The 25,406-nt window shown below is 38.0% G+C and overlaps 1 protein-coding gene across 1 annotated transcript; it reads right to left on the bottom strand.

The window, feature by feature from the left end:
- Positions 1 to 7,976: 7,976 nt before the first annotated feature.
- Positions 7,977 to 25,082, bottom strand: Csn3 (casein kappa). The gene is made up of 3 exons (XM_060378814.1): positions 24,992 to 25,082; positions 11,623 to 11,684; positions 7,977 to 8,426 (listed from the first exon to the last, which is right to left on the bottom strand). Exons 1-3 carry the CDS (start codon positions 25,080 to 25,082, stop codon positions 7,977 to 7,979), a joined length of 603 nt encoding a protein of 200 aa, XP_060234797.1.
- Between the last annotated feature and the right edge of the window lie 324 nt (positions 25,083 to 25,406).

The following is a 25,406-nucleotide window of genomic DNA, read 5'->3' as shown; positions in this document are numbered from 1 at the left end:
AATCTGTGTTTAAATCCTGTTACCCTGTAGACATCTGAGTTCATTTAAGCTAATGTTAAAAAAATGGATAACAATATTTCAGTTCAGAATTGGAATATTATTAGGTTTAAATAATAAAGACTTATTGCTACATGTATCATATTACTACGTGGTTTGTAAAAGTGATCAACAACTTAAAGGCTAACTCATTTATGTATTGGAAGGCATTAACTTCTTTTCTTACTGGTTTGTAAAGAAACTGTTTATACAGGTTTATATTTTATATTTCCATCATTTATTAAAGACAGCAATTATTTGGGGGTCTCTGTTCTTAGCACTAAAGATACATCACTTAGTGTTAATAACTGTGATGATAGGAACCAGCTGGCCTGGCAGTGGCCTTGTTCTCTGGACGACTCCTCTAAGCAGATTCATACTCCAAGTACGAATGTCATTATTGTGATATTTCTTCTAAGCCACTTGGCTGAAGTGGTATGATAGACATGCCAGTAACAGAACAATGCCACCTTTTCATGAGATTCGATGTCATCAGTTTCAAACCAGAAAGGCCATGTGTGATTCAGAGTGTCGCAATCATCCGACTTTTACTGTGGTTTGTTTTCTTTCCAGAAGTTTTCCATTCGCTTCCGAACAAAGATCTCTGTGTACCCTGTCATCACATTTAAAAGCATTGTTTTGTTAGATAAGGGGACATAGCCAAGAAGGATTGAAAGGTTCTTTGTCTTATGGCATCAGAAAAAAGAGTAGTGCTTAGTTTAACAGCTTTCTGAGAAAAGTTCCTTGTTCTTTGGATTACTGGCTCTTAGCATATGGAATCTTTCTCCTGGAATCTGAATGGCTGACAGTGTTTGTGGTAAACAGTTAACCTAGGTTCACAGCATACATATGCTTACACCTTTTACTTCTTCCCCAATGTGAACACAAGAAGATTTTCTTTTAGCCATAGAGAATAAATTTAATTTGGTTAAAATTATTAAAATGATAAGGTTTTATTTAGAAGCTTCTAAAAAGTGAGGTGCCCAGGACTTGATGTTTGAGCTTCTTTTCTACCAGTTATCACTGTGAGTGATTACTGGTTGCATTTGTCAGATGGATTTGAATGCCATCGTACTAAGTGTTAAGTATCTTACTGGCCTTGACCTGTTCTTTACCCTTCAATCTGTCTGATCTCACCTTTTGCTTGACCTTCCTGATAAATTACTAAATAGGCATCTGAAATAAAATATTACTTTTTTAAAAAATTAATTTTTACATTTTTTTCAGAATTCATTCATTTTATATCCGATTGAAGCCCCCTCTCTCAACTCCTCCCAGTCCAACCCTCCCTCTCTCTTTCCCCCTATCCCTTTTCCTTAGTCCTCTGAAAGGGGAGTTCTCCTCCTCTGCCATCTGCCCACAGCTTATCAAGTCTCATCAGGACTGCCTGGATCCTCTTCCTCTGTGTCCTGACAAGGCTGCATCACCAGGGGCAACCTATCAAAGAGCAGGCAACCAAGTTTATGACAGAGGCAGCCGCTCCCTGCTCCTCTTACTTGGAAACCCACATAGAGACTAAACTGCCAATAGGTTACATCTGAGCAGTGGGTCTAGGTCCTCTCCATGCATGGTCCTTGGTTGGTGCATCAGTCTCTGCAGGACCCCTGGGCTCAGGTTTTTCAGCTTTGTTGGTCTCCTTGTGGGGCTCCTGTCATGAAATTTGCAGCCAAGTAGATGGAACTAGAAAAGATCATACCGAGTGAGCTTAACTCAGAAAACTGAAAGACAGACATGACATACACTCACTTATAAGCAGATTTTAGCCATATAATATTGGACAGCCATCTACAGACCTAAAGAAGCTAAACACTAAGGAGAATGCTAGGGAGGATGCTTAAATCTCATTCAGAATGACAAACAGGATAGACACCAGAAACGTTGGAAGAGAGGAAACAGGATGGGAGCCTACTATAGAGGATACTCTGAAACAAAAGTGGATTGAAGCAGATGCTAAGACAGCCCAACTTTGGGCAGAATGCAGGCAGGCAGTCTTCTGGAAGAAGAGGGGGATGGGATAGAATGAAATAAAATATTCTTAAATATGACTCCTGATTTTCTGTTCCATAAAATCACTAGCTTCAGCTTTCTCCATCTTCAGGGGTTTTTAAAAAATCTCTAAATATTCTGACCTCTCTCTCTGTCTCTCTCCCTTTCTTCCTCCCTCTCTCCCTCTCTCAGTCTCTCTCTCTCTTTACCCTTTATATTTTGTTGATGAACAGAGAAGTCTTTTAAAAGCATTCAGGATTTTATCCTTTTCAGCTTCTTCCTCCAAACTGTCATCCCTCACATGGACAAATTTAATGCCCTTGCTGGTCTCTGTTGTATGAAGCCTCATAGAAAGAGTGTCATCTACTTCATGACCTACATTGACACTAGCTTTTTATGATTCTTTGCAGAATATTGGTTGGGATACAAAGTGTTCGTTGAAATTGCTGTAGACAAACACTTGTCTGTTTAGTGTTGTGTTTCCTTCATTTCTTGCATACCTAGGGCTTTATCCTGTAGAAAGATTTGTGTCTCCTAATAATGTATATAAGATCTATTTGTTCTGGCTTTAGTTTTTGGTTCATTGGTGATGACTTCTTTATTAAAAATGTGAATAATAGCATTATTTCTTCATCCTGAAATGTATGTATTTGTATATCTGTATATATAATCACATGTCTATTATATATAAATCATAAACGGAGAGTAGAAAATGGAGGTCATGAAGTAGTTGTCCCTCATACCATCACATCCTTGGTGTGGGCCTTGGTAGAGCATAGACCAGCAATTATGGGCTCATCAAGGTGGGATTTGATGGTTCCTATTACAGCTGCTGCCTCCCCATCCCAAATGTGGGAGGTCTGTCTCATTGTGGCTTGAGCTTTATTTCTGCAATGATTAGAGATGTTGATCACTTGTATGTCTTTGGAGTAATACGTATTTACATGTGTCCATTTCTTACTGGGTCATTTTTCTGATACTGAGTTTTCTGTGTTCTTTATGTATTTTGCACATTAACCTCCTATCAGATACCTGGTTTGAATTTCTCCTAATCTGTAACTGGTTAATTTTTGATTATTTGTCACTTTACCGTTGGAGACTATCAATTTCATGTATTTTTGCTGTGGAAGCCAGAGTTTTGGGATAAGGCTAGAAAATCATTGCCAAGGACACTGTAAAGGACTTTTCCTTCTGAAGATTCCTCCGGAAATTTTATGAGCTTAAGTCTTAGTGTAAGTGTCTTATGCATTCTGGGTTAATTTGGGTGGATGATGTGAGACACAAGCGTTTCATTCCTTTGCACACATAACCAGTCCCCAGAAGGGTTTGTGGAGAGGTCTCCCCATGATGTCTCTTGGTACCCTTGTTGAGGATTGATCAAGCATACACGTGACTTGTCTAGGTTTATTTCTGCACTCTGTTTATTCTATTGCACTGGGTTATGTGTTTGTTAAGGACTATGGACTTAAAAGTAATACTTGCAGAATCAGACCTCAATATTATTTGTAGAAATCTACTTCATTTTCATTTTATGCATATTATGCAATCCACTAGTAAAAATGTAAATAAATAGAATTTTGACATATGTACTGTGGACCACATAATTACTGGCTGCTTTTTGAAATTAAATTATTGCTTATATATTCCGAATAGTACTTATAGAAACTTGCAAATAGGTGGTGATTTTTTTAATTAATGAAGTAAAATTTTTACTGCATATTATTTTGTTCCTTAAAAAGAAATTAAGAATATAATTCATAGAAAATAAAGTTCAGCCATTTGAACGATGCAGCATTTGAATGAAATTATATATAGAAGACTATATCACCATTGATCACTGCACGCTTGTGAAAATATTGAATCAGTGGACTATATTGGTGACCGGAAAGAACTTTGCTAGGAAATTCACGCTTTCTTAGTAGGCCGTCATAAATCTATAAACTGCCTGCTTACTTTCCTTGCCATTAAAAAATGTGTATGTGCATGGGGCATGTGAATGTGTGTGCGGAGAGCTGAGGATAGATAATCTCAGGTATCATGTTTAGGAATGCTGTCTAGCTAATTTGAGACAGTTTTCCATTGGTCTGAAAATCACTAATGAGGCAAGACATCCTGGCTGGAGGGCATCCAGGATCTTTCTGCCTCTGTCTCTCCAGTGCTTAGGTTAAAACTGTGAGGCTTTTGCATAGGTTTTGGGAATTGAACTCAGGTCCACAGGCTCACACAGCAAGCACTTTGCTGACTAGCTACAGGCTCAGTACTATTTGTTTAGGGGGCAAACTATGTTATATTTTAAAACACTAATTATTCACCAAGCATTTTTGGACAGAAGAATCTGAAATCCTAAAGCATCTTATTGTAGTATGTGTGTGTGTGTGTGTGTGTGTGTGTATGTGTGTGTGGTGTGTGGTGTGTGTGTGGTGTGTGTACTTATTTGAATGTACATCTGTTGTGTACATATGGTATGTATACATGTGGGGGGTGAGTGTGCGTGTGTATGTGTGCATGGGTGTGTGTGTTTGGCCACAAACTTTGTGGGTGAATCATGTGTGAGACTCTTATAATTTGTGAAGTCCTCTTATAATTTTGCGATGTAGCTGTGTTTGTAGTTGTGGTTGCCTACAACACACCTGCGCTCTGGGACATGCTCTATACTTTTATTTCGGCACGTATATTTTGTGGCCAAAAGAGTCACTTAATGGTCCTCTGGGTCGCATCACCATGACTTAGATTTTCTCTGGTCCCGGTGTCATAGTTTAAATGTTTCAGTGCCAGCCTAATAAGGCAGTTCTTCATGCCAGATCAGGGACCTCTGCAAACTCTGCCCACAAGTGAACTGCATGCCCAAAGTCACACTAAATTTGCCGCAGGGTACTTCTGTAGACTCCACTTATGACATTCAGTTATTGGCTGCCTAGCCTGGCATCTGAGCTCGATTCCTCGATCTTACAAGGTGGCAGAAGAGAATGGATGCCTGCAAGTTGTTCTCTGACTGCCATGGCATGCTTGTGCAACACACACTCACACACACACACACACACACACACACACACGCTTAAAAAAGATACTGATTGAACACCATCAAGCTTCCTTTTAGTTGAGCATTAATTCCTTTATGTACAACTAAGGCATGAGCTACATTGGCTAAATGATTATTCAGGGTCTGAGCAGTCTGCCCAGTATGACTCATGGCTAATGCCCTGGTGGTAGCTCCAACAGCCATCAATGAGATGGTAGTAACAATGGTGGCTGTAGTTCCAAGATCCCTTTTCTGTCTGAAGAGAGTCATAGCGTGAGGGGCATCAATGGGCACAGGCACCCAGTGAGGCATGCGAGTAACCAGGGCATACCTAACTTTACTAGCATTCAGGGTCAGCCGCTTTGGACCCAGAGAAGAGCATGTCTGATTGCATGCGGGTTGATGCCCCAGGTCCCGCCTCTGAGAAAAAGGTATCGGACGGGTCTGATGCTCTTTGGGTGGATGACACCTAAATGAACAGCGGTACAAAGTCCCAATTTATTTCTAATATCAGAGATCAGACCTCTACTCTTGCCTGATGCGTCTAAAACAAAAAGGGGGAACTGTAGAGAGCTGCGGAATGCTATGCCTTAAAGATGGAGCTGGTTTCCGCCTTCCACCTTCCCGATGGTGAGTGCTCTCTGTCACGAACAACTCCACATTTGGCTAAGGCCGAGGATCTGGCTTGCTTCCATGTATGTGGACCTATCTGCATTGCCCCCGTGGCACGCCTGGGTTGGCTACCCAGAGGCTATTTAAGCTGTGGGCTGGCTTCCCCCGGGGTCCGAGGATTGTTCAATTTTCCTGAATAAACTGCATTGAAAAAAAAAAAAAAAGATACTGATTGCGTTTCGTTGACTTTATTCTGTAATAATCAAAATTTTAACTGTAGTCTCAATGCAAAATGTAAGGGAAGAAGAAAAAGATCTGAGTCTGTGAACGTTGCATTTTCTCCTGAATGACGGCCGACAAATGCTTGAAGGAGTGTTTGAAGTTGGAGTTTGGATCCAGTAAGACCTGTAAAAAAAATAAAGATAGTTCAGGAATTCCTTGCATAGCATGCTAGCAGTTTTTGCATTTAAGGTATTCTTTAACGTCTAAGAATTATTTTATGCCTGTATCCAAGGACTTTATCGAATTAAATGTTTCAACTCAAACATGAACAATTGACCTATAGTGTGGAGCATGCTTCGTGTAAGTTTTATAATAGACATCATCCTTTCCTAATTTCTTTATAAATGATGCATAGTGGTTTTAATTTGGGACTCGAGATTCATGAGTTGTGAACAAACATACTATTAAACAATGTTTGCTTCATTAAAAGCATGTTCATATGATGAATGATTTTGGATCAACATAATATATCACTATATTAGATACTTGTTTTCATCCTTTTTCTTATTTTATTTTCTAAAACTCTCTATGTTGAGTCATCCCTTTCTTTGCACAAGTTAACAACTTGTTAAATAACAACTCAAATCCATGATTTAGGCCTGTGGTGGTCTAACGAAGTCACAGGTGTTTTCTGTTCCCCTTCTTGAGTCCCAGTTCAAACATGCTGTACTATGAGACACCTACTTCTGAATCTACACAGGCTCTAACTTTATACATTCTACCCACATTTATGTTTGAGGTGTCAGCTCAAAGTTGCAATAAAATGAAAATCCAGAGAGAATGATGACCAGTCCAAGGTCACTACTGAGAAGGTAGAAGATTCCTCTTCTGGCCCGTAGCAGTCTCTTAGATCACAGACCATTGTGAGGTATGATGGATCACAGAACGTGTACCCAGTTTGACAGAAACGAACCTGTGTTGTAAAAGAACTCAACATTCATACTTTTCTCTCCTTTTGTGAGTTTTTTAAAAGACCATTGATATTTCTTGTTATTTATCTTCCTAGGATTTTTCCAATTATTTTAAGTTCTAGTTACCTATTATTCAATAATTAATAGTACTTTCTTTTATGTTTGATATTCTGAAAGCATTCATTTAATGGTCATGTGTTTTAAAAGTTAAACATTTTACTTCTTTCATGATGTATCTAAGGGGATACATGTTAGGCTCAACTTTATGGATCTTTCCAGGAATGATATCTGAAGTAAAGAGCTGCATGGAAAAGATATAATTTCTTTTACCCTATTAATATTAAAGTTCGAATGTGAACAATACTGTTACAGACTTATTTTCCTTCTCTCCTCTCTCTCTCTCTCTCTCTCTCTCTCTCTGTGTGTGTGTGTGTGTGTGCATTTTTTACTCCTTTTCTTTCCTCTTTTCTTTCCTTCTCTACATAGGGAGTTAAACCTAAGATCTCATGCATGTTAGGCAATACATTTACATTTAATTATATCCTCGGACCCTCACCCCTTTTTCATTTTTGAATTTTGAGAGAAGATCTTGCTAAATTTCTCAGGCTGGTCTATTCTCTATGTAGGCCAGATTGGTCTTGAACCTGTGATCTTTCTACCTAAATTCCTTCTAGCAGCTGGGATTATAGACTCACCACTGTATGTGACTCTAGTATACAACCTGATAGAAAAAAAAAATTTCATTTTGGAAATTTTAGACCCAGAACATGAGAGTGTACAAAGCATTTTACTTCACTGTGAAGTATGGATGAAATAAAACTAATAGATTAAAAGAGAATTATAATTTTCAGGAAAATGTTTGATAAAAGTTCAATTTTTCTTCATTTTGTAGAAACAGACAAATTTCATTTCTTATTGAAACAAAAACTCATTTGTTTATGCTATATATATCCCAAATTACAATTCTAGTAAACTATTCTGCCTGCTTCCTTAACATAATTTATCTGCTTGTACTAGTTTAGAATTTGTGATTGTGTGAGTAAGTCCATGCTTGCTGCTTGGACTGGTCTTTTTTTTTTTTTTTTTGCTTACTTACCTTTATTGTCTTCCTCAATGATTCCTTAGTGTTCTTATGCTGCAGTTGTTAACACTGGGACTGTGGCAGTCTCTGGAATATTGATGGGCACCGTGGAACCTTCAGGAATGACCTCAGTAGTCATCACTGGTTCAGACACAGGAGCTGGTGTAGGCTCAATAGCAGCAGGGTTACTGATGTTTGAACTGTCGGTGCTTTCTTGAGTTTCCTTTGTGGGAAAGGCAAGAAAGGACGGGCTTGGAACAGGACGAGGTACCCCAATAGACTGGGGGAAATTTGGCATTGGTTGCCATTTGGAGGCCTGGACTGGAGAGCTAAGCAGAAGTAGTTTTACGACAAATGGGTAATACATGTACGGGCTAACAGGTGCAGAGGGGCTATAGTGGTAGTAATTAGGTTCATAACCAAGATTGCTCTTCAGTGCATAGTGAACTGGTGTATACAGGACACTTTTCTGATCAATCATTCCCTCCGTTTCAAGGCACTGCAGAAAGAGAAAATTGAACAGATAGGTTCTAACTGTAGATAAAAATGCAAAGACAACTTAAGCAGTATTTTATTTTGAAACAGAACAGTATTTTATGTTGAGCAAATAGAGCATTAGAAGTATGGAATCCTGCATCATTACTTTTATAGTTTTGATTATAAAATTCCCCATCCTATGTATGATTTTCATATTGTAAAATATTACCTGTAACAATGAGAAAATAATATTTATTTTGAATGAATTAGGTAATTACTAATGTAAAATATGTTTCCCCATATGGGAATATGGCATATATGGAAAGTACTAACTAGACATATTTAATCACAGCACCTACAAAAGTCTGAAAGAGAACTTTGCCTCATTGTACAGACACACAAAATCTGCACAATCAACATACGGGTACATTTTCACCACATAAATTACAATAGTTTATAAATGATACTAGCTGAGAAATGGCATGGTTTATAACAGAATAATAGACACATGGGAAGAATTTTGGATTTAAACTTTGGATTTTAAATTTTTTAGTTTAATTTTCTCCACTAAGAAGTTTTCTGTGTTTATTTCTGCCAACCATGTGCCTTTACAAAATTTTCTCGGTACACCTTTCCATAGCAATGCAAATATAACAACAAAACCATATGGCAAAGCAAGCATTTCCCGTAAAGAGGAACAGTTAACTGTATTACTTCTAACACATTTTGGAACAAATGGAAGCCATCGATATGAGCAAAGAAGACGGATTTAAAGATGCGTCTGGTAAGGTGTTTTCCTCACCTGAACTTTACAAAGTGAGCGGGAGAGATATTGAGCACCAGGTTTGTTCTTTTTCCTCTCAGTATTAAATATGGAGAGTTTTCTTATGAGCTAAGTAAGCATGAAAATGAGCACTTATGACTTGGCTTATTCAAGGAAAGTAAGACTGTCTGGTAAACATCCACTTTGGTTCATATTAACTTTTGTTCAAGTGATGTCTTATTTATCGAAAGATGCTAGTTTATTTTGTGGAGATAAAATATTTGTTTAGTATTTAATTAGAAGGTATTCCTCTTTGCAGACTATAATATCTCAATTATAAACCTAATTGAGCATAGACTAACAGCCAGTTGTTCCTGATTTTGCACCTCTGCAACTGAGGGGCTAGAGAAAAATGAGAAATAACAAGGGAGAAGAACCAAAACAGAAAGTTTTTGGTTTTGTTTTCCATTTTGCTTTTGTATTAAAGGCAAAATGAAAATTATATTCATTTTATATCGATAGAAGGATTTAGTTGGCAGATAAAAGAAAGTATCACACCACTATTTCCAGTTGGGTTTTGACTGCTCATAAGTTTTAATGGTAAAATCTATAAACTTAACTTTCTTTTTGAACTATTTTCATCACGTCCTTGTGACTTGAAGCCTTTCAAACCTATGTTATGGGCAGGATGTGGCATTTGTACTCTGGAAGTCTCAGCAGCTGTGATTACCTACACACAACCAGCATAAGAGGCATCCTGTCAAAGTTCCATCATGGAGCAGGGAGGGGGCTCACAAGATCCCTCCTCCCAGAGGAGATGTTGGTAGTTAATGGTCCCTGAAATAGAGTCTGCAGAGAGGGGAGGCACGTTCAGAGCCCAGAGTGTGAACCATTTTGCAATGGAAACTCCTCAGGAGAAGCATTGTCTTCAGTGGTGTAGACACTGGTGAGTTGCCCACACTCATGTAAATGATCAGTTGCACATACCTCTGTGAGTCATATTAATTATGTTTTGTTTACATGGATAAAATATTAAGAATAAAAAATAAGTTTAAATAAAGGAGAGGAAATAGATGGCGTTATTGAGAAGAGGAAAGGAATTAGGAAGAGTGACAAGAGGGTAGAAGAGGGCAAGTGTGACAAAAGTACATTTTGCATATGTATGTCAATGTCATAATGAAACACATTATTATGTATAATTGATATTTGGTAACTAAAATTCATAATAAAGAAAATAGGAAGGAGTGTTTGTTATAAAGTAGGTTCAATAATTCAAGAATTGATGTAGAGCAGAAAGTGATTCATTTTATGACTCAAAACTACTTCCTACTACTCAAAGAGAAAAACGCAAGGACTTAACAAGCAGTTGGCCACAATAAAACACAATTCCAAAGAGTAAATAAAAGCAACTAAATGCAAAATTCATAGTAATTTTAAAGGTAATTTTTTACTCCAAGAATTTACTAAAAAATTATCTAGTGGATACTTATTTACATTTAATAATTTAAACAAGTGTCCAGTACTCCAATTTTATAATCTCAAAAACAAGAGAGCATACATTACTTTCTAGATTGATTGTCTCCTTTTTTTTTTTTTGTCTGCTTGCAGATGCAGTTCTTGGAATTGCAGAATGAGTGTGAAAATAAAGCATGAAAACACCCAAACTACAATAAAAATTAGTTAAAAAGTTAAAAGAAACAGAACTTTTTGCATGGCTCATCTCTAAATATAAAATGCAATTCTGTGTCTACCAGCCATGGAACTAACTATGGACTTGGATACCTGGGAAGGACTTGGCTAGCCCACACGGTAGGAAGACTGTCAGAAAAGGTAGTAATTTGAATACTAAAAAGTATGAAGGTCTGTTAAAGTTGTTGAAACATTTAAATACTTATTTAGCTTTAAGACAGGAGGCGTTTTGGCATGATCGAGTTTTTCAGAATATTGTGTTTGCAGTCCATGCCTCTAGCAGTGATAATATCAACTTACGTTTAGAGGAGGGATAGGCACCGCGGCAGCCTGAGGAGTAACAGAAAGAGAAATCATGAGAAATATGTCAACTATTTAAAGTCTTAAAAATATTTAGTCCCTAAGGAGACAGGAGGATGGGAGGGATAGAAATTTTATCAAAAGGATTTCTGATCCTGGACTAGGATTCCTTTAAAACATATTGTTTATGAATTATATTTTATAGTACTTTCTAACTTAAAACTAGATTTATTTTCCATTGTATAGTAATTTGGAAGGCTTTCAGTGCATGATGAAGTATGTATTGTTGTTAACCAAATGGTTATCTAGAGTAATATTTATTTTTATGAAACAAGTAAACATAGAAAAACCCCTATAACTGACTGTTATGCTTCTTGAAGTACCTGTACTTTTATATTCCAATAACTGAAACTCTTAAATAAAAGTATTTAACATCTTACCAAAAAATGAAATGAAATTAACTTACCAAGAAGGGAAGAGTTAGTGCCAGAATATTCACAACTACAAAGAAATTCCTCATCTTTGCACCTAAAAATAAATTTAAAAGAATTAAGACTCTTTTGTTAACGAGTTAGAAGTGACTGTATGTAATGTTTTTCTTAAGGGAGAGAAAGCTCTGAATTTATAGGTAGACTTAACCAGTGCAAGAAATCTATTTTCTCAAAAGTATAGAAACAGCACACGAAGTAAAATGAAAGTTAATTTTTTGGCTATTAGTGAAAGTGCCACTAAAATGTAATCATCTATTCATTTGATACAAACCTTTTGGGAATAAGTGCTCTGTCAGTCGTTGAAATTTATGTAGGTGTTGCTAAGCTTTGGCAATGAACAGCACGGGCTTCTAGGGATGGCGGAATTGCAATGCCCGCCAGCCATGAGCAAAGGGAAGAGTGGGGGTGCCACAAAGGTAGGCTGTTACCCGCAGAAATCTTCATCTCAGATAATTACCGAACAGCGTTTGCTAAGAAGCAAAACATTTCAAACAAGGGGGAAAACTTTTATTGAAGTGCTGCATGACGAAGATAAAGTTAGAAAGTTTAGGGCCTAAAAAGTAAAGACCTCAATGCTTTGTGTTAGAGTGTGAGGTGCGGCTCCGTGAGCAGAAAGCAGTTCAGTGTGAGAGGACACAGTTTGAACCTAAGCTGTACCCTGCCTATGGAAGAACTGGGAAATAAGTTCCTCCTTCTAGGACTTGCGTTTGTTACCTGTAAAATCGGGACTTCAAACTGGATCATTTCTAACATTCTGTGACCCTTAATTAATATATAGGCCATGAACTGCTGAGAATAGCATTTGTCACAATATAACTGTGTTTTTCCAGTAATATAAGTGATGTGATTAATTTCACTGCTTGAATAAGAAGTATATATATGTCAATTTAAAGTTCTTTGAGCTAATAAAGACATCAGTTAATCTTTTCTTAAAGGAGTCACAGAGGCCATCTGCTCATTTACTATTAGTAGTTCTTAGATAATTAGGTAACACTTAAACTTTCTAAGATGCTAGTATGTATTGAATTTTGGAAGGGAGTACTGTGTCTTACTGTAGCTATTATTTTTGCTATACTGTATTAATTTGAATTATGGAAAAATAAGCTTTATAAGAGTCACAGAATCAACACCTGGATGGCCCCACCCCACAGGAGGGCAAAGGGAAGAATTCCAAACTCCATTTGCCTCTCCTGATGTAAGCCTCAGGTGATTAGAAATGCTGTTTGCTAAACTGGCTTCGCAAGCACCACTAAGAAATCAACGAACTGCAAATATTTCATGTGTAATCAATTTTGGGCAATTTAAGCAAAACGTTTTCTTGATTGGATAAAATTTCTTATTAAACTTCTTATTTTCCTGTTAGCTTTTCAAATCATTACCAGAAAAATAATACTTCTTTGGTAAAAATCATAGACTCCTTTTCAATATTTAAAACATACATTCTATTATTTATTTAATTTTATATTTAACATTCTACTTTATATTTAACATTAATATTACATATTACAGAATAACATATACACACACATATATATATATGTAATGTATATAGTTAACATTAAATCAAAAGAGCTTTTTCAGTAGAAAGCTAAGATTTTACTGTATGTCTCAGCTGCGTACTGGTAAATGCTTGTGTTTGTCTCTGTCACTTGTTAAGGAGTTTGTGAAATTGTGGATTAATTGACTTTGAAAGATATGCTTTAATACACTATATCAAAAATATAATGCAGTAATTACACTATAATAAAAGAAAATATGAGTTTTAGGTAGAAGTGAGATTTGAAGGTAATTATTGGACTAATAAGAGCAGTTATTATAGTTTCAACTTCCTGAGACATTAGCCCTCTCTGTTGGCCCACAGGAGTAGTAGGCCAATTATCAGTATCATTATTAGAATTAACAATGTCTTGTGTAATTTGACAGTATCAAACCTAGACTTTAAGACAAAACATAGTTAAATAATTTTTGATCACAACACTACTTAAAGTCTAATGTCTAAGTTAATTAATTAATGTCTAGGTGATATCTAGATGTATTTAAGCTTAACAATCAGGGCTAAAAGGAAGACCCTGTGATTCCAAAATAACCTTGTTGGTATCTCAAGTAACCACACTACAACATCATTCATTAGCCTGGGCGGTTGAGGACTGTTACCTTCACTCGGAGTCAGCTCGTGCTTGGCAGTGGGTTTTGCTTCGCCTCTCAGCTGCAGAGAAGACCCAAGATGACTAACCTAGGCCAATGATAGGGTATTAGTACAGGAGTCACATTCTACTTCCCTCCTACTTTTCACCAATAAGATGATGACGAAAGGGGAAGCTCTGATGTCAAACGGTCAGCTTCAGGGCAGTGCTAGAAGGTGCACGGCAGACCAGGAAACAGACTTATTAGTCATGAGGATGGAGGGAAATAAACCAAACTCCTTAAAGAAAGAAAGTTGCATGCTTTATAAAAATGGAGGAAAATGTATTAATTACATTTTTAACCTACTCACCACATCTAATCGTTGAAACTAAAGCTATTGCTAAACTAAGAAAAGAGCCACAGTTTTTTTTTCACATGTTAAGTGTTTTTACTTGAAGAGCTTTGATTTCAAGTGACTTTATATTTACTTTGTTCCATGCTGGTAGTTTTTCTTCCAAATTTACAACTACTTATTTTTTTTAAATTAACTATCTTAACTATGTGGTCCTTTTGTATGTTACATTCATACATGAAATAGTTTCATCATTGTAAAGGTCGATCATTTGCCCTTTGGCTTCAGCATGTATTCATAACACATGTGGTTCAAACACTGAATGCACACTGGCAGAGTCATTACTTCATGTAATGTAACTTGTTTTATGGACTTTTAAAATGTCCAGTTTGGAAGCAAAATATTAAGTGATTGAGTTCAGAATAATTTCTCTGTTTTAGGGACAGAGCACTCTGATTTAGAATATGGGTTGTAAAATTGCCAATAGCTAAACATGTACTTAGCCTAAGTAATTCAGGGAAGGTAATATTGCTTTACTATTTTTTTTTCCTTCTGAGAATAATGCTAACAGTGACTTCACTTTATGTAAACATCATCAGGTTGAGGTATTTACTGGAATCAATGCCGAGCTGCCAAAATGTAAGCATGAGTAATGTTGGCATTGTTGAATTTTCATGCATCCCTGTCCCTTTCTGGGAACTATTACATGTCTTAGAAAGTTGGGAACATTGTTCTGATTGCGCAGTTCATACGCAGTAAATTCAGACTTTCTATTACTTAGAATTTGTTTCTGTTGTTCATGTGTTACTGCACATGACTTACCACCACTCTGTCTATGTAGACTATAAAATCATCCCATGTTCTCAGGATGTCAAGGGCCTGGTGCTAAAAATGAAAGTTTATGGTCTGGTCAGTCCTCAAATTCTCAAGGTGCTTTATTCCACTCTGTCATTTCGCAACCTTCAAATAAGAATATTGGTTTTGAGAAGACAAGGGACAGAACAGGAGCCTTCCACAGAGGACCTCTGAAAGACTCTACCCACCAGGGTATTGAGACTCAAAGCCTTATTTTGGGCAGAGTGTAGAGAACCTTATGGAAGAAGAGGGAGATAGAAAGACCTGGAGGGGACAGGAACTCCACAAGGAGAACAACAGAGCCCAAAACCCTGGGCTCAGGGTCTCCTGCAGAAACCGATACTACAACCAAGAACCATGCATAGAGAAAACCTACATCCCTTGTTCAGAGGAAGCCATAGGCTGCTCAGTCTCCAAGTGGGTTTTCTAGTAAGGGGAACAGGGACTTTCTCTGACATAAACTCAGTGGCTGGCTCTTTGGTCACCTCCCCCTGGAGGGTACAGCCTTGCTTAGGCCACAGAGAAAGAGGAAACAAGCAGCCATTCCTGTTGAGGCCTGATAGGCTAGGGTCAGATAGAAGGGGAAGAGGTCCTTTCCTATCAGAGGACTAGGGGAAGGGAATTGGGGAGAGAAGAGGGAGGGTGGTTTGGACTGGGAGGGGGCTGCAATGGGGATACAAAGTGAATAAATTGTAATAAATAAATAAATAAATAAATTAAAAAGAATATTAGTTTTAAGCTGTTTTGTTATTTGGTTAAAAAATACCAAATACAACTTGTGGGAGTTGGTTCATTTTGAGTTGAATTGAGTAAGCACAAATGTGTAGATGTGCTAGTGTTCTTCAAAGAAAAGCAAAAGGAATATAAAATTCTCACACCTCTGAATCCCTAAGGAGAGAAGCATGTGGTTGAATAAAGCCCTGATTTTAGATATTTAGTAGTCTGAAACAAATCTGCCTCCCTTGCTCATGTGATACGCTCACTCTGAACGCAAAGCAACCTTGGACTATGAGAAGAGAGTCAGGCGGTTTCTTAGTCTGCCTCAGCATTCTCTCATATGGGTCCTGATAATGTATATTCATATAATTGTTCAGTCAGTGGGGCTGGCAGGCGGCTGCCATGATGACCCCATTTCAAGCAATGTGGAAACCAGTTTGAAGTCAGGAGGAAGATGATTATTAACTCTTGAGAACTCTGTTGATAATAGCTTATTAGTATTTTTTAACCTCTGAGGTCCACTATAATTCTTCTTCTTTTTTTTGGTGAAATTCATATGAATATAGTTTTATTTTCTGTTTATAACTTGACCTCTTGGCTCCTCATTACGGCTACAATGATCTCAATAAATGATTGTATTCTCAAAGTACAACGTTTCTGAAAACAGTTGCAGTGTAAAGGTTTCTTTCAGTTTTCTATTATATACACTTCTTACGGCATCAGATGATTGGCATTTGAGTATAACAATCTGTATGCTTCAGAGATTCACAACAGTAGCAAAATTACAGCTATGTAGCCTCAACAAAAATAGTTTTATGGTTGATCATCACCACAGCAGTAGCACTAGGAAGGTTGAGAACTGCTGGTCAAGAGAGTCTTCAGACTGTGACGAGATACCCCAAGTTTTCAGGGGTTCAGAGTGAGCATGACAGTGACCTTAATATTAGCACAGTGCTGAATTTAGGCTTTAGTAACTAGGGTCTCTAGGTTTCTGGAGTCATTGTAAGAACACAGACAAAAGGTAAGGGATAAGAATAATTTTAATTTCTACAGTGCATTTTTTTTTGTCTAATATGTTCTAGGCCTATCTTATATTTTCTTCAATAGCCATCCTTTATTTTTTTATATAGTAATTACAGTTTATTCACTTTGTATCCCAGCTGTAGCCCCCTTCTTCATTCCCTCCCAATCCCACCCTTCCTCCCTCATCTCCTCCCATGCCCCTCTCCAAGATCACTGATAGGGGAGGTCCTCCTCCCCTTCCATCTGATCCTAGCTTATCGGGTCTCATCAGGACTGACTGAATTGTCCTCTGCGGCCTGGCAAGGCTGCTCCCCCCATCAGAGAGCTAGGCACTGAGTTCATATTAGAGACAGTCCCTTTTCTCTTACTAGGGTACCCAATTGGATACTGAGCTGCCATGGGCTATACCTGAGCAGGGGTTCTAGGTTATCTCTATACATGGTCCTTGGAGTATCACTCTCAGAAGAGACCCATGTGCCCTGATTTTTTGATTCTTTTGCTCTCCTTGTGGAGCTTCTATCCTCTCTAGGTATTAACTATCTCCCCCCTCTTTCATAAGATTCCCTGCACTCTGCCCAAAGTTTGGCTCTGAGTCTCAGCATCTGCCAGTTGTCCAGCATCTATATATTATATCTCCACTGATGTGTGAAGTCGACTCTCCAGACCCTACAAGAAAGAAGGAGGATAATCTCCAAACACATCTTGCTACTAAGCTAGTATTCTACTTGTTTCCTTTCTGCTTCACTAAACAGTGCTGTGATGTTCCTAGTGGCTTGAGAGATAAAAACCCAAGTTCTCAAGCTTGCCTCTTTCCTCCAGTACTCCATTAGAAAAACTGTAAGACCCAGGTAGCAATATCTCCCAAACCTACTGCTGTTTCCTAATGTCCCCACCACCTGCCCTTCCAAACAACCTTGTCTGAAGCCTGGACAATCCCAGTGGTTCTCCAGGTCGTTTGCATTTACACTATCATTTTTCAGGCACTCTTCACAAATTTACCTAAGAGCAGTTAATTTGTCTGACTCTTCTCTTCTTTAGAATCCTTCAATATCTTTCTGGGTGCACTTAGAATTCCTTCCACACACCTCACAAGTACCTACCATTTTGGAGCAACTTTGGTCTCCGTTCCCTTTGTCTGCATTTCTCTTCCTCTCATTGTGCACCAGCTTGGGTGGCTTGTTGCTTTCTTGAGCTAACTAGCAAGTTCTTACTCCTTCTCCAGGTAAGTCCCATTTCATTGTCTACATTCCTGTTGAACCATTCCCTCTTCTGCAACACTTACTTTCAGAAACTACCTTTCCTTCACTGGTCTTTGTTTCAATTTTTATTATTTTTTTCATGACATCACTGCACGATTTTTGAAACTTAAATAAGAAAACAAGGTCCCTGTTTGGGAGGCTCCATTAGAAACACATTAAACATACAAATACTCATTTTGTGAACGGTTATTTAGACTGTGAATTTGGGGTGTGGCTTCTCATATCACCCTACAGTACTATGGATTTTTCTGGAAGGAATGTTCCCTGGAGCTCTGCATATCTATGAGATATTTATCCTCTACAGTTCAGATTAAACTTGTCCACAGGGCCTTTGCTAGTTCAGGTGGGCAGAACTAGTACCTTTGTCTTTTTTGTCCCTATAATGAGGCTCAGGGACCACCAGGAAAGAGGAGACAGTAAGATTAAGAATATTAGAGAAAATATCTTCATTTTCTCTATAAGGATCAGCACATGATCTGCATAAAAAGTGTAGAGGTGGACTTCTATATCTAGTTATATATATATATATATATGTAAGTTTCCAAGTGTAAAACTACCTATGTTCTCAGTGATATGCTCAGTGCCTGTAAATGAGTGGATGTCAAGGCTAACAGTGTGGGTCCCAGATCCCCAGTCTCCAGGTCTCAACCCTTTACCCATTTCATGGCCTGTGTAGTTAGGCATGTGGTAGCTTCATCTACATTGGACACGAAATCGCCATTTTCCCACCATTGTCATTCATTATATTAAGTATCACTATTATTTTCATAGTACTTTCTTTGTGGTAGGTTTCATAAGCAACCCAGAAACACTTTAATACATATAAGTAAACACACATAGTTCGTGAGCAGGCACTACACCATTTTGTTTTATTAAGGGATGCAGGCATCTGAGATCCTGTTGTGTCTTGGGAAATGGTAGGCTCTCTCCTTTTGCCCCATACAATGTCAGAATTGGAAGTGAATAAAACCAAAGTTCTAATATGAGACTTAAGAGAATGGATAAGAGGAAAGAGGCAGAGAGACAGAGAGACAGAGAGAGAGAGAGACAGACATACAGAGAAGAGAGAGTGAGAAGGAAAGAGAGAGAGAGAGAGAGAGAGAGAGAGAGAGAGAGAGAGAGAGAGAGAGAGAGCACATTTACTTGAAACTTTCCTGGTTCATAATAGCCATAACAGCATAATAGTCCTGGGCTCCATCCATGATTCTGGGCCTTCTGTTGTTCTTCCATGCTGGCCGTTCTTCAGTCCTACAGTGGCCTCCAATATGTCAGTAATAGGTTTCAGAAGTGATCCCTATGAAATCAATTTACTATAGCATTGGTTCTCTTGATGTCCTAGTGTAATAGGCTTTAATAAAGGAATCATTATCCAAGTGCTTAAGGAAACTGTAATCCCTAAAAATAACCAAGGAAGACATACATTCCCCCTCTCAAATCTAGCTAAGTTGTTCACTAGGCTGACCTTGATTTTCAGCTAGGATGAGCATGGAGGATGACAGTGTTTCCATAATTGGTGCAAAGGGTCTTATCTGTGAACAAATTTATTGCAGTGGGAGAAATACAATCTTAGTGTAAAGAGAATTTTTCTAATTTCCTGATAATCAACCAAGGAGACAAAGGCAGCTGTTCTGACACAATGAAAGGCAGCCATTGTGACACAATGAAAGGAGGGATTTTGTTGGATGGCTGTTTGGCTGTTGTCTTATTTTGCAAGGTAGTTTTTTTTTTTTTTTTTTTTTTTTATACCTGGCATCTTTCCCTCCTTTAGGGCATTACTTTTCAAGTGTTCATCATGATATTAGTAGGAAGTGACAGTGAACAGGACAAACTGTCTTTGTATACAGTATTGCTGTAGAAAAACCAAAAACCAAAACCAAACCAAACAAAAAAACACTTGCACACAAAAGTCCTTAGGAACTCCAGTGTCTAATGTATGAATGATGATACTTGTGAATTGTATTCAGACCAACACTTTATTTTACGACATGGTATTTTCTGGGCCCCAGAGTTCTTATAGCAGAAAATTGGTAGCCAGGAAAACTGTCAACATTTAAATACTGATTTTGAGAATTTTATTTTGTGAGAGAAACAACCTTTTATCACCTTTCACATGGTGGATATATTACAGAGCTGTGAAAACACTCCTCTCTTTTTGAAAACTGAGATCAGTCACTGTACATGTAAGTACTGGAGAGCAGCTGAACTAACGACATATTCCAACATTATAAGTAGGATATGGAAAGCCAGGTAGACTGCTCTACTAGAAAGTGTAGCAGGGTCAGACTTATAAAAGACAGAAATAAAATACTGTGGGAGAAAGTCAATGTGAGGAATTTTTTTCTTTTTTTGAGAAATGGAGTTTTTTGTTTGTTTGTTTGTTTGTTTGTTTGCTTTTTCAGGAAGATCATAGCATTTGACTTGATTCTTAAAAGAATAACTTGAGTCTCCATACTGAAACAGAGGACTGTATACTTCCTGAGGAGAATTCACCATGTCAAAGGCACAGTGATGGAGCCTGGTTTCAGAAATGGTAATGCCTGGGTTTTCTGAATATGGGAGTCAAGAAGCAGCAGAAGGTTTTGAAAAGGAGCTTAGGGTTAGTATGTGGAAGGACTTGGGGGCATGATTGGGGTAAATGGAGTTCACATTTTAGGCAATAAGGAACTTTCAATGATGACTGAGCATATCAGAAATGAGATTCAGTTTGTGCTTTGGAAATAAACCTGGAGGTGCTTCGGCAGCAACCTGACACATTAACAGCTACTAGTCACCTTAAAAGCCAGAATGATTTTTCTCCCTGAAATAAAGGAAAAAGAAATAGATTTAACTAGACCCTGATTCAGAATATATTTTAATGTCAGTGCTAGTGAAAGAAAAGCAGAGGAGTCCAGTAGGTATGGCTTTGCATTTCTGCTGTGTTCTAGATCTATGAGCATCTAAAATCCACTGGATTTCTATAAACCTTAGTTTCTCCAAATGAGGAAGAGCTTTGGGAATATTTACTGTGGTGGTGATTTGAAAGCTCTTGTAGCTTTTAAGAATGATGTCAATGCTATCTATGGATATTTACTGTTACAAGCTTCTTGAGTTTACAGACAATGTATTCTTTAGCTTATGTACACTACCTATGAATTGAGCTTACTCTTCTTCAGTATATAGGATACAGACTCAGTTGTTCAAATATTTTAATCAAAGTAAGTAAACTTTGTCTTTTGGATACTATCACCTCATTTATACAACACAAGCCTGTGAACACTTTCATCCAGTATATTCCAGGTGACTCATTCACCTCTATTCTTCATGCTCGCTCTAAAGAGTGTTAACAAACAAGCGGTGTGCATTAAAGGCTGGTAGAGAGCTTAGTGAGTAAAGTGCTCTCCAGGTGTTGTGTTCTGAATGAGAATGAGCCCCATCAGCTCATTTGTTTGAATGCTTGTTCTGCATTTGGTATAGCTGTTTGGAAAAGACCAGGAAGTATGGACTTGTAGGAGGAGGTGCATCAATGAAGACAGGCTTTGAGGTTCAAAAGCCCATCCCTTCCCACTTGGCTCGCTCTCTTTCTGCCTTGTGCTGTGACTCAGATGCAAACTCTCAGCCACTTCTCCAGCACCATACCTGCCTGTCTGCTGCCCTGTTCCCTCACACATGCCCTGAAATTAGAAGTAAGCCCCCAGTTATATACTATCTCTCATAAGTTGTCTTGGTTATGGTGTCTCTTCACAATAGAAAAGTAGCTAAGATAACATGTAAGCATGGACATTGAGTTTGGTACCCAGATCTAAGATAAAACAACAATAACGAAAACAGGTATGGTGGCACAAGCTTCTAATCTCATGTTGGGAAGGCAGAGACACACAGATCCATGGGACTTGCTGGATGTTCATCCTAGCTTAAGTAGCAAGCACAAGGTCAATGAGGAATCATGTCTTAAAAAGCTAAAGTTTAGGGACTAGAGAGATGGCTTAGAGGTTAAGAGCTCTGGCTGTTCTTTCAAAGGTCCTGAGTTCAATTGCCAGCAACCACAAGGTGGCTCATAACCACCTTTAATGAGATCTGGTGCCCTCTGGTGCCTCTGGTCTGCAGGCACATAGCAGGCAGAACACTGGATGAATAATAAATAAATCTAAAAAACAAAACAAAAAACTAAAGTTTAGTGCACCTTAAGAAAAAACATTTGAGGTTGAACTCTGTCTTCTATATATGTACATGTGTATCTGGCGAAAAACATGCCTAGGTACATAACACACGTATATTAAAATATATTAAAATTTATGTTTCACCTTTATTGTAATAAATATATGTTTTTGACAAGTGGGCTGAGTATCAAAGTGCTTTGTAAATTCATTTCTCTTCAACTCATATGCTACTGCAGGTCTCACACCTCACTGGAGAAGTTTCTCTGGGTTATGGGTGGTGGTTCACACAGAAACCCAAAACCAATCAAAATTCACAGGATAAGTGTCAGTAGAGTTCTCAGCCAAAAATGGGGCATGAATATTATATTCCTTACCCAAGGCTCAGGGACAATAGTGGGAGAGCGGAGAGAAAGATTGTAAGAGGTTGAGAAAAACCAGAATACAGATTCTCCTTAACATGACAGCACTGTGTCACACATGTTCCTCCTCATAAGAGAGGGAGCCACTCAGCATTGCAGAGAAGTGGAGGGGGGGTCGCAAGCCTTCATCCCTAGCCCAGAACCTAGCACAGATCATGTCTTCTGGGAGGAGAGCTGCTGTTTTCTAAGGATGTGGCTCAGGTGTGCCCACGAGTTTACGGGCAGCACAAGTTGAAATGGGTGGGTGATGAAAAACAATGTAGAGGACACAAAGTGGGAGATGTGGATCTGGGTGAAGTGAGGGGGAGTGACGGGAGGATGAAAATCATCAAGATACACTGTATGCACACATGAAGTCCTCAAAAATAATAAAGTATTACAGTTAAAGATGAAAATATAAATAGTTGTGTAAAATTGCTAAAACCCCAGGGACCTCCCCATTCATGTTTAGTGAAAAGATGACCAAGGAGACCAGAGCACATGCTACTTCATTTGCACTTATTTATTTATTTATTTTTCTCTGAACAGGAACACTGATCCTTCAACAAAGTGGGTCATATTTGATTTCAAGGTAACCTGAAACAAATGGCAGGCATGTAATTATTAATCCAAATGGGTCATTCTCTAGGGAACTTATAAGACACACCTGCATATATATGTATATACACATAATTTTCATTTTTATCTTATACTTTGCCATAGAATACTGTGTAGTTTAAGAGTAAAAAAAACACTCAGCACATGAATGCTGAGTCAGAGCGGGAAAGTATCAGAGCCTTTCCGTGTGTGTATACACATGTATTACTTGCCATGTTTGTGTACATGCATTGCAGTGAGTTTTTTTTAATAATGTTACAGGTCTTTATTATTTTTTTTTAAAGATTTTTATTTATTTATTATGTATACAATGTTCTGACTACATTTATATCTGCATGCCAGAAGAGGGCACTAGATATCATTATAGATGGTTGTGAGCCACCATGTGGTTGCTGGGAATTGAACTCAGGACCTCAGGAAGTGCAGCCAGTGCTCCTAACCTCTGAGCCATCTCTCCAGGACCCAGGATTACAGGTCTTTATTTAGTCTACAATATAAACCTATACTTCCTTCTCCATCCAGGACTTGGAGACTCTCCGTTTTGGAAAGTTTTAATTCTGGAAAGTTTTAGTGACAGTATATCTACTTTAAGTGAAACATAGGGTTGTAGCTTTTTTTTTTTTTAATTTTATACTTACAAGATTGTCTTTGTTTTTCAGCACTAAAAAGCTTATGTTACTTTTTAAAGGACTAGGATGAACTTTCCTTTAGGGTATAGATTCACGAGTTCATCTTTATATTAAAATTTTGTTTCTCCTAATCCTGTGATTCAGTCTTAAGTAAAAAAAAAAAAAAATTGTTTCTATTAGTAGAAAATGTTGAAATAAAAATATGAAAGGCTTGATTTATTGTGTCATAGAAGGTAAGGACTTTAAACTGTTATGTTATTGGCTCTTAAGGCAACATAGTATATTTATCTCCACCATTGATACCAACAATATCTACTGGAGAAAAGTACTGAAACATCTGGGATCCTAACAGCTAGGAACAATTGACGTCTATTTTCATGGAGTGATTGGTACATTCAAACCCCCAAGTAGGAAACAGAGCAGTCAAAGTGATTGTTTTATTTGTACTCACCACTTGTTTCATCTTAAATCACTCTCTGACTTTTCCCTCATTCTGTGTATAAGGAGATAAACCTGCAGAAGGAAAGAATGGCTGGGGAATAGGATAACAAAAATACCCTGGATAGAACTGATTTGGGTTTGGCGGGTATATGCGAAATGGATTCCGGTATGGGGGAAAATAAATCCGTGGAAACAATTCCTCACTGTCACTGGCCTGTTAAAAAAAGAAACCATTGCTTGTTACAGTTCTCTTTCATGTGGGTTTTTTTTCTTAAGGAGAAAGCTTAAAATTAAGGTCAGCTTTTATTTGTAGAAGTAACAGGGACTTGACTTTTTCAGTTTAGAAAATCAGAGATAACTATATTCAAAGTAAACTATTCTAATAAAGCCTTCTATAGCTATAAGCCAATGCTGAGAGGTGAAGATACCACAATATAAATGTTTGATTCATATGACCATTAACCTAACCAATGTTGAAAGTCATCTCTCTTTTTGTATCTTTTTCTCATTCTGTGTCCATATTTCTGTAAATTTTGTACTAAGCAGATGAGGTCTTATGTTATTGACCTATGCATGGCCATGTCAAGGATCCCAGTGTCTCAGGCCCATGGGAATGGCAGATCAGGGTCATGCTTAGAAGAATGGTTCAGCCTTCCCTTAGCCCACAGAAGAAATGTTTACAGTTACCTACAACCAGTGTCTGCAGAAAGCATCAATTACAGCTTTCTCCTCCCAAATGACAACAACCCAAGACTCCTTCCATTCAGAAACCCCCTGCTGGCATGATCTAACCATCTCCTCCTTGTTCTTGCTGTAGGTGACAGAGGGCAGAGTTTCTAGGTGCTAATGGTGTATCCTCATCAGAGCACATGGCCTTCCCCATCCCGGCTTTTCTGCATGTATGGCTGTCAGTTCTCTAATCCATCACCCTATTTTTCTTGAATGTTTTTGCTTGTCCATTCATACTAAAACAATGTTTTACTGAAATTTGCCTCCTTTGGCCATCAAGGCTGGCCTCCTTCTATCTGGAATGGGATGTCAAATGTTCCCAGAAGGTCCTTAACTCAATGCTATTGGAAGATGGTGCCTTTAAGAGGTGAAGTCTTGTGGGAAGTTTTAAGTAACTAGGCTGTGCCCTTTGTCACACAGTGATTCACAACTAAATCCTGAAACTCATTGTTACATGAGGTGAAAAGATATTTCTCCC

Source organism: Meriones unguiculatus, chromosome 3, assembly GCF_030254825.1.
Source record: "Meriones unguiculatus strain TT.TT164.6M chromosome 3, Bangor_MerUng_6.1, whole genome shotgun sequence".
In the NCBI taxonomy this organism is placed as follows: domain Eukaryota; kingdom Metazoa; phylum Chordata; class Mammalia; order Rodentia; family Muridae; genus Meriones; species Meriones unguiculatus.
Note: the sequence above shows the minus strand (reverse complement) of the source record. Positions and strands in the feature narration are given on the sequence as shown.

What these genes read in the sequence shown, in the direction of transcription:
- Csn3 (XM_060378814.1), bottom strand. Translation starts at nt 25,082, where the DNA reads ATGGGGAAGGCCATGTGCTCTGATGAGGATACACCATTAGCACCTAGA. An exon ending in GCAAGAACAAGGAGGAGATG is followed by an intron (nt 11,685 to 24,991) that starts GTTAGATCATGC and finishes ATTTATTTTTAG; the next exon opens with GTGCAAAGATGAGGAATTTC. An exon ending in CACTAACTCTTCCCTTCTTG is followed by an intron (nt 8,427 to 11,622) that starts GTAAGTTAATTT and finishes CTCTTTCTGCAG; the next exon opens with TGCCTTGAAACGGAGGGAAT.